The 7241-nt window shown below is 70.1% G+C and overlaps 3 protein-coding genes across 7 annotated transcripts; 2 read left to right on the top strand and 1 right to left on the bottom strand.

Annotated features, from left to right (window-relative positions):
• Positions 1-210: 210 nt before the first annotated feature.
• CYB561A3 (cytochrome b561 family member A3) lies at positions 211-2844 on the bottom strand. The gene is made up of 6 exons (XM_080595052.1): positions 2689-2844; positions 2189-2397; positions 1901-2109; positions 1670-1824; positions 972-1134; positions 211-815 (listed from the first exon to the last, which is right to left on the bottom strand). Exons 1-6 carry the CDS (start codon positions 2757-2759, stop codon positions 792-794), a joined length of 831 nt encoding a protein of 276 aa, XP_080451178.1. The 5' UTR covers positions 2760-2844; the 3' UTR covers positions 211-791.
• Positions 2813-5659, top strand: TMEM138 (transmembrane protein 138). 3 transcript variants are annotated; one of them, XM_080595069.1, is made up of 5 exons: positions 2813-2926; positions 3669-3903; positions 3992-4163; positions 5048-5123; positions 5268-5659. In XM_080595069.1, exons 2-5 carry the CDS (start codon positions 3776-3778, stop codon positions 5378-5380), a joined length of 489 nt encoding a protein of 162 aa, XP_080451195.1. In that variant the 5' UTR covers positions 2813-2926; positions 3669-3775; the 3' UTR covers positions 5381-5659. The 3 variants fall into 3 exon arrangements, with proteins under 3 accessions (XP_080451195.1, XP_080451193.1, XP_080451194.1); XM_080595067.1 differs by having other exon boundaries at positions 4943-5123; XM_080595068.1 differs by lacking the exon at positions 2813-2926 and adding an exon at positions 3211-3343 and having other exon boundaries at positions 4943-5123.
• Positions 5660-5695: 36 nt separating this feature from the next.
• Positions 5696-7174, top strand: TMEM216 (transmembrane protein 216). 3 transcript variants are annotated; one of them, XM_080595076.1, is made up of 5 exons: positions 5696-6035; positions 6166-6267; positions 6376-6443; positions 6573-6774; positions 6849-7174. In XM_080595076.1, the coding sequence occupies exons 1-5, from the start codon at positions 6010-6012 to the stop codon at positions 6862-6864; spliced, it is 414 nt and encodes a 137-aa protein (XP_080451202.1). In that variant the 5' UTR covers positions 5696-6009; the 3' UTR covers positions 6865-7174. The 3 variants fall into 3 exon arrangements, with proteins under 3 accessions (XP_080451202.1, XP_080451201.1, XP_080451200.1); XM_080595075.1 differs by having other exon boundaries at positions 5799-6035; positions 6351-6443; XM_080595074.1 differs by lacking the exon at positions 5696-6035 and having other exon boundaries at positions 6088-6267.
• The last annotated feature ends 67 nt before the right edge of the window (positions 7175-7241 follow it).

Below are 7241 nucleotides of genomic sequence, written 5' to 3'. Positions count from 1 at the left end.
CCCGTGGCTGGGTGGGGAAGCCATGAGGCTCACATGGCTGCACTCACGGGGTCTGGAGGAGGCTCCAGGAGGGGGGCAAAACAGGAACTTGAGGGCCGGGGCAGAGCTTGCCCTGCAGCGCGGGGCTGGGGGAACCACACAGCAGACCCAGAACAGGCTGAACATGAGGACTGGCCTGGGCTGCCCCAAAGGACACAGGTGCAAGAGCGCTGCGGAAGCCAGCATTTTATTAGGCGTCCCTGAGGGCTGCTGAGCTGGTCCCACCACCACACACACATCCCCGCGAAGGGTAAGGCACGGCACGAGGGCTCCTGCCGTCCCCGTGGAGGAGACCGGGCTGGGGCAGCCCACGCTGTGCTGGGTCCCAGCACCACCAGTCACGGGGTGCTCCTCTGGCGGCTTCCAACCTGACGAGGTGCCCGAGATGGCACCGCAGGGCTCAGGGGCAGCCGATTTGGCACAGATCACGGTCCAGGCGCGAGGGGACAGCTGGACCCCGCAGGAGCTGGCAGGCAGAGGCACGAGGACGCAGGCAGGAGCGCGGCGCTGCAGCTGCTCTTGTCCTGAGGCTGGCAGGAGGCCAGTGCTGGGCCACAAGGGAGGCAAAGAGACGTCCCCACCGCAGCGGCATCTCTGCTGTAAGGCAGCTGACCCCGTTCTTCCCACCAACAGAAGAGCGTTGGGCACAGGCAGCCCGGCGAAGGCAAGGCGTCGGGGCAGGCGGGACAGCAACGGGGTCGGAGAGCTCCGGGCTGGCAGCCCCGGGACGGCAGGGACAGATCTCGGAGGCGTCAGCGCTCGGTGCCGAGCAGGGGCTGCAGGGAGACGGGGGTGAGCCTGGAGCCTGCGCTCCCCTGCCCAGCCCACCCCGGGGACGGACCAGCTGGGGCCGTGGTGGGAGGCAGACCCCCGGCTCGGCTCCTCAGAGCCCCCCTGGGAGCCGATGCGCAGCCCTGCAGCACTGCGAGTACCTGGCGCGTGTCCGTGGAGTCGTCCTCGGGGCGCTTCCAGTCCGGCTTGGCCAGGGCGCACAGCACCAGCACCCCGAAGAGGACGATGAGGAGCCCCAGCACGTTGGCGAAGACGGCCTCGGGGGGCAGGCGGTTGTACGGCGTCGTTGCTGTCCCGTTCTTCCTGCAGAGGAGAATCGCAAGGCTCGCCTCGCTGTGCCTGCTGCGTGCCGCCCCGGGGGCTGCGGGCTGGCTCCGTGCCCCCAGCACAGCTTCACGTGCTACAGCGGGAACAACCCCGCTACCCCAGCAGCCCCGTAACACCGCTCCCATGGCCACCTGTCCCCTGAGGCTGTGACAGTCCCCTGGCCCCTGAGGGTGCTGCTGCAAGGAGCTGCCAGCGGCTGGTATACAAAGCAGCACGGGGCTGGAGGTGACAGCTGGAGGGTTAAGACCCTTCCTTGACACGTCCAGCCTTCCCCTCAGCCCACATCACCCTTTATCCACCCTGCAGCAGGGAGCTGTGGTAATTAACCACGCACCTGGGCTGGGGGGAAAGTTTTCACTTCCCTTAGTTAAGCCCGTGCTTAGTTTCGGTTGATACCACTGCAAGCGCAGAGATAAAAATACAGCCCGAGCTGCCCAGCCTCTCTCCCTGCGGGGACTTTCCCCATGGTCGGTCCAGCAGAGCCCAGCCCAGCACCCGCTGCAACACTCACAGGCTGAAGAAGAGCTTCTCGTTGATGCCCGACACGCAGGATGCCACAGAGAGCATGAGAATGGTGGAGCCAAAGAAGACGTGGACGGGCTTGTAGAGGGCACGGAGCCAGGAGGGCGAGTAGGGCAGCAGGAAGGCGCTGAAGCCAGCCAGCCACTGTGGGGACAGGAATTGAGGAAGGGAAGTTTGGGGGGGCTAGGACATGGGGGTGAGGGCCGGAACACGCACCCACCTGGCAGGAAAAGAGCAGCACGGTGGCCAGCCCCAGCCAGCTGTGCAGCGAGTACATGTTGGGCGTCTTGGAGGCGTTGTGGAAGCCGAAGACGGCCACCAGCCCCACCACGGTGAGGCCGAAGGCCGTCAGGGCCAGGGCGCCGTGCAGGACCTTCCAGGGGAGCTTGGGGCCGCGCCAGGCGGCGGGCAGGCGGTACACCAGGGCCGCTGGCGGGCGAGAGGGGTCAGGGGGAGCCTGGGGGGGGGGGGGGGGGGGAGCCGCCCCGCCCCGCAGCCCCCGACTCACCTGCGCCGTACAGCACCACCATGCCCGCCACCATCAGCACCGGGTGCCAGTTGAACATGCGGGCGCTGCCGTCCCAGGCGAAGCCGCCGCGCCAGTGCTGGCACCAGGCGCCGACGAAGGCCAGGCAGAGGAGCCCCAGGCCGCCCAGGAAGGCGCAGAAGGGCCGGAAGGGCACGGCCAGCATCGCTGCGGCGGGGCGGCGGCACTGCCTGGCGGGGACAGCGAGGTGCCGTCAGCCTCCCCGGCGCTTCCCTGCCCGGCTCCGGGCCGCGGGCAGGCACCCGGGGGAGGAGCCGGCCCGAAAGGGGAACCCCGCTGCGCCGGGGGGGGCGGCCCGGCCGCCAGGAACACACCTCCCGGGGGGGGGGGGAGCCCCGGGTGCCCCCCCCGTGCCCCCAGCACCCGCAGCCCCGTCAGCTCCTGCAGCCCGATCCCCGCAGGCACCTGCGGGCGCCCTCCGCGGCCCGGCCCCCCCCGAACCTGCCCCCGCCGCCCCTCACCGGCTGCGGGGAAGGAGCCCCGGGGCTCCCTCCGCCGCCCCCTCGCTCTCGCCCTCGCTGGGCGCCGCCATGTTGGCGGGGGGGGGGGGGCGCTCTGGCCGCCCGTCTCGGTGGTGCCCCCGCCCCGGGCCGGCGGGAGCCAGCGAGAACCAGCGAGAGCGGCGGCTAGAGCGGCCCCCGCGCGCTTCCGCCCCCCTCCCCGCGCCGTTGCCATGGAGACGCAAGATGGCGGCCGCGGGTGAGCGCTGGGCAGCGGGAGGGGGGCGCGGCGGGGGCACCCCGGCACCGGCAGCACCGGGGGGCGCCGGGCACCGCCGGGACGGCACCGAGGGACCCTCGGGGGTGGGCCGGGGCCGCAAGGGGGTGGGGGGGCTGCGGGCCGGGGGGGCGATCCCCAGCCCCGGGGGTCCCCTGTCAGAGAAGGGCCCCCCCCGCGCCCCCGGCCCCTGCCTCACCCGGCCCCTGCCTCACCCGCGCCTCCCTGCCCGTCCCCGGGCAGCCCCGCTCCTGTGCCGCCTCCTCGGCTCCTCCTGGGCGAGCTGCTCCTTCGGGGAGCGCGGTCCTGCGGGGTGAGGTGACAGGGAGCGGTGCTGGGTCACGGCGTGCCCCGGCCCGGCCCCGCAGCGTGGCCTGCTCAGCGCCGCCGGGGAGAGGTGTGAGTAACCTGCCCGCACCTGCCAGGGCTCGCACGTCTTCCTCGTCCCTGCGTTTTTTTTCCTGGTTGCTCCGTGAAATCGGGGGCAGCAAAAGCCCTGGAGGGTGGGAGAGAGCAACCTTGTTTGTGAGAGCCCAGCTGACAGAACAGGGGCCGGAGCAAAGCTTGGCATCTGTGCCAGGAACCGTCAGGATGTGCTGTGGCTTTGACGCTGCTTTGGGTTTCCTGGCTGAAGAAGGTCGCAGGGTTCAGGAGCTGCCCCCCCACCCCCGTTGTGGGGGGTTGCGTCCAGCCCTACCAAGCAAAACCTCCGCTCCCCCCTCAGGTGCCAGCTGTAGGGAGCGGTGATGCTGAGCCGCCGGCGCCACACCATGAGCTGCCTGCACCTCAGGGGATGCCGGGGCTGAGGGCTCCAGCCCCCGGGGAAGGAGGATGCTCCAGACCAGCAACTACGGCCTGGTGCTGTTCCTGCAGTTTCTGCTGCTGTTCTACGACCTGTTTGTCAACTCCTTCTCGGAGCTGCTCCGCACAGCCCCCGCCGTCCAGCTCGTCCTCTTCATGTGAGCGCTGGGCGGGCAGGGCGGCGGGGCAGGAGGGCCGGGCTCTCCCGCGCCACCGGGGTCTCACCGCACCTCTCCTCTCCCTCAGCATCCAGGACATCGCCATTCTTTTCAACGTCATCATCATCTTCCTCATGTTCTTCAATACCTTCGTCTTCCAGGCTGGGCTGGTCAACCTCCTCTTCCACAAGTTCAAGGGGACCATCCTGCTGTCCGCAGCCTACCTGGCGCTCAGCATTTCCTTCCACGTCTGGGTCATGGTAGGCTGGGGGCTGCCTGCTTCTCTCAAGGGCATGCGGGCAGCAGCCACCACCCCCTGCTGCCTTCTGTCTCTCTCCCAGGAGAGGCAGGGCACGGTTTCCCACTGCTGGGGATGTTTTGGTGTGCCCCCATCCCTTTTGTCCCCCAGGGGTTCCCCGCCTGCCCCCTGCCGTAGCTATCGGGCTGGCAGGGAGCTGCCGCATCCCGGCCCCCGCCCTCAGCATTGTGACCTGCTGCAAAATCCTCTTTCCCCAGGGAAAGCGTGCTGGCTCTGGCTGCGTGCTGCCACAGAAGCCCACGCTGGAGTGATCCCTGCTGAAGGCTGTGGCGGCAGCTCCCAGTTTACCTGGGATTAATCCCCAGCAAACGCCCGCGCAGGGAGGCGGGGGGCAGCCCCCTTCCTGCTGGCATCAAGCCCCAGGGGTTCCCGCTCTGTCCAAGCAGCGTTGTCCCCTTCTCTCCCCCGTCTCAGCCCCCCTGTCCCAGCTGCCAGTTCCCAAAACGAGCAGCTGCCGGGCCCTGCCCAGCCCCTCCTCTGCAGGGCTGGGGCGAGCGCTTGTCCCCACCCTGCTGCCCCGGGGCTGGGGTAGTGCCCGGGGCTGGCCCGGGGCTGTCCTGCCCACGCTGTCCGGGCAGGGGATTGATGGGGATTTGCAGGGATCTGAAGCGTGAAGCCAGAATAGGTCCTGGCTCGCTGGCCAAATCCCCTGAGCTGCTTAACCTTTGGGGTGCGGGTGCTCCCGGAGCCAGCAGCATCACATGGACCCGCGGGGCACAGGTCCAGCCCCCGCCCGCTGGGATCAGCGGCGTGCCAGGCCGCAGGAGCCAGAGGTGCTGCCCCCAAGCTGACGCACGGGTTCTTCCGTGTCTTTGTCCGTGTCAGAACCTGCGGTGGAGGGACTCCAGCCGCTTCGTCTGGACCGAGGGCCTGCAGACGCTCTTTGTTTTCCAGCGGCTGGGTAAGGGCTCGCCTTGGCTGGGGCAGCGGGACCAGCCCTGCCTGGGGGGACTGGGGGGCTCCCGGAGGCCGTGTGGGCACCCCCAGCCCTTCTGGCCGTAACCCCGAAGGCGGGGGCCTGCCCTCACCTCCCTCCCTCCCGCAGCGGCCGTGCTCTACTGCTACTTCTACAAGAGGACGGCGGTGCACCTGGGCGACCCCCTCTTCTACCAGGACTCGCTCTGGCTGCGCAAGGAGTTTGCGCAGTTCCGCGGCTGACGGCACCGCTCCAGCTTGCGGCCCCTCTGCAGCTCCTCGCCCCGAGGGACGGATCCAAGAGGCTGGGGGGGCTTGGCCAGGCCCCTCAGCTCCGGCCCAGCTGTGCTCCTCAGCCTTCCAGTGCCCGGGCCTCCTGCTGGCGCTGGCACGGCTCACGCGGACAGCAGGGAGAGGCAGGATGCTCGTGGAGCGTCCTGGTCCGCCCCTGCGCCACAGCCCCTGGTGGGACTTGGGTGTTTTTGTGAGTAGTAAAGGAATAAACTGGCTGCGTTTTCCAGAGTCTGTCTGTGCGGCCCTGGCGTCTCCTGCCCTTCCCTTCCTGCCGCGGCCAGCGTCCCTGCCTGTGCCTGCAACTGAGGGGAGAGCAGGAAGCTCACGCAGCCCTGGCCTGCTGGGGGAGTCACAACGCGGGCTGGTGCCGGCGGGTGGCCCCGTGTGGGGCCCCGCGGGCTCTGCTGGCGGCTCGGACAGACGCACGGACAGGGGGGGCCGCGGTCATACGGGCGCAGGGCCGCGGGGAAGCCCGGCCCCGGGCGGCCGCGGGACTCGAACCCGCGACCCTTGGCCTCAGTCCTCCGGAGCCATAGAGAGGGCGGCGAGAGCGGCGGGCGCGCTCCCCGCCGGTTGCCATGGAGACGCAAGATGGCGCCCAGGGGTGAGCGCGGCGGGGCCGGGCCGGGCCGGGCCGGGCCGTACCGGAGGGGGAGGCGGGGGGGGGGGGGGGCGCGGGGCGGTGCCATGACCCCCCCCCGCCCTTCCCGGCCACGGCCGCCGCTCCCCCGCAGGCCGCCAGCGCTCCTCGGCGCCGCTGCAGGTGCTGCTCTTCCTCAACGGGTGGTACAGCGCGACCTACTTCGTGGCGGAGGCCTTCATCTTCGCCTACAAGGGTGAGCCCCCCCCCTTCCTCCTCCTCCTCACGCCCCCCTCAGCCCCGCGGCGGGCGGGGGCGCTGAGCCGGCCGTGCCCGCAGCGCTGCTGCTGCCCTACCCCGTCAGCAACCTGCTGCTGGACGCGCTGCTGCTGCTCCTCTACCTGGGCACCGAGGCCACCCGCATCTTCTTCGGTGAGTCGTGGGGAGCGGGCGGCCAACAGCCACGGCCCAACCTCCCCCCCCCGCCCCATCCCGGGGTCGGTGTGTGTGTGGGGGAGGGAACGGGGGCGGCCCCCGCCCCGCTGACCGGGCGCCCCGCAGGCTCCAAGGGCAACCTGTGCCAGCGGAAGGTGCCGCTCTCCGTCAGCCTGGCCCTCACCGTGCCGGCGGCCGTGATGGCGGCCTACTACCTGCTGCTGCAGACCTACGCCCTGCGCCTGGAGGCCATCCTCAGCGCCATCCTCCTGCTCTTCTACGCCGCGGAGCTGCTGCTGGGTGTCCTCGCGCTGCTCTCCTTCTCCAGGTGCCGTGCGGGGCGAGGGCAGCGCTGGGGCGCCGCGTGCTGCCGGGTGCTAACACGTCCCGCGTCCTTCGCAGCGTTGATGTGTATTGAGGCCCTGCACCAGAGGACCCGAGGCACAGGTACGCGAGGCAGCAGTGAGCCAGCGGCCCCAGCCCGCCTCCCAGGACCACGCTGGCACCCGTGGGCAGCCCGAGGCGCGGTCTCCCCGCTGCCCGATCCCCTCCGCTTCGCCCGCAGCATGTGCGAGCGAGCGATGCGCTGGGCAGCACCTGCCCTGCTGCCACCCGGCCCCCGGGGCTTGTGACGCACAGGTCGGTTCAAGGTACGGAGAATTATTTTTTTTTCTACCGTGTTTTCAGAATCGTTCACTATTTTCCAATAAATATTTATTTTTACCTGGTGCCTGGGCATGTGGCGTCCCACGGGGCAGCGGGCTGGGCACGGAGCGCTCAGGAGCTTCCAGCACG

Source organism: Anser brachyrhynchus (assembly GCF_964034855.1).
Source record: "Anser brachyrhynchus genome assembly, chromosome: 5".
NCBI lineage: Eukaryota > Metazoa > Chordata > Aves > Anseriformes > Anatidae > Anser > Anser brachyrhynchus.
The sequence above is the reverse complement of the archived record's forward strand: the minus strand, read 5'-3'. Positions and strand labels throughout refer to the sequence as shown.

What these genes read in the sequence shown, in the direction of transcription:
- TMEM138 (XM_080595067.1), top strand. Translation starts at nt 3,776, where the DNA reads ATGCTCCAGACCAGCAACTACGGCCTGGTGCTGTTCCTGCAGTTTCTG. An exon ending in CCTTCCACGTCTGGGTCATG is followed by an intron (nt 4,164 to 4,942) that starts GTAGGCTGGGGG and finishes CGCGGGGCACAG; the next exon opens with GTCCAGCCCCCGCCCGCTGG. An exon ending in CTTTGTTTTCCAGCGGCTGG is followed by an intron (nt 5,124 to 5,267) that starts GTAAGGGCTCGC and finishes TCCCTCCCGCAG; the next exon opens with CGGCCGTGCTCTACTGCTAC.
- TMEM216 (XM_080595074.1), top strand. Translation starts at nt 6,119, where the DNA reads ATGACCCCCCCCCGCCCTTCCCGGCCACGGCCGCCGCTCCCCCGCAGG. An exon ending in CTTCATCTTCGCCTACAAGG is followed by an intron (nt 6,268 to 6,375) that starts GTGAGCCCCCCC and finishes CTACCCCGTCAG; the next exon opens with CAACCTGCTGCTGGACGCGC. An exon ending in GGCCACCCGCATCTTCTTCG is followed by an intron (nt 6,444 to 6,572) that starts GTGAGTCGTGGG and finishes GGCGCCCCGCAG; the next exon opens with GCTCCAAGGGCAACCTGTGC.
- CYB561A3 (XM_080595052.1), bottom strand. Translation starts at nt 2,759, where the DNA reads ATGGCGGCGCCCAGCGAGGGCGAGAGCGAGGGGGCGGCGGAGGGAGCC. An exon ending in TGCTGCTCTTTTCCTGCCAG is followed by an intron (nt 1,825 to 1,900) that starts GTGGGTGCGTGT and finishes CTGTCCCCACAG; the next exon opens with TGGCTGGCTGGCTTCAGCGC. An exon ending in GAGAAGCTCTTCTTCAGCCT is followed by an intron (nt 1,135 to 1,669) that starts GTGAGTGTTGCA and finishes TCTCCTCTGCAG; the next exon opens with GAAGAACGGGACAGCAACGA.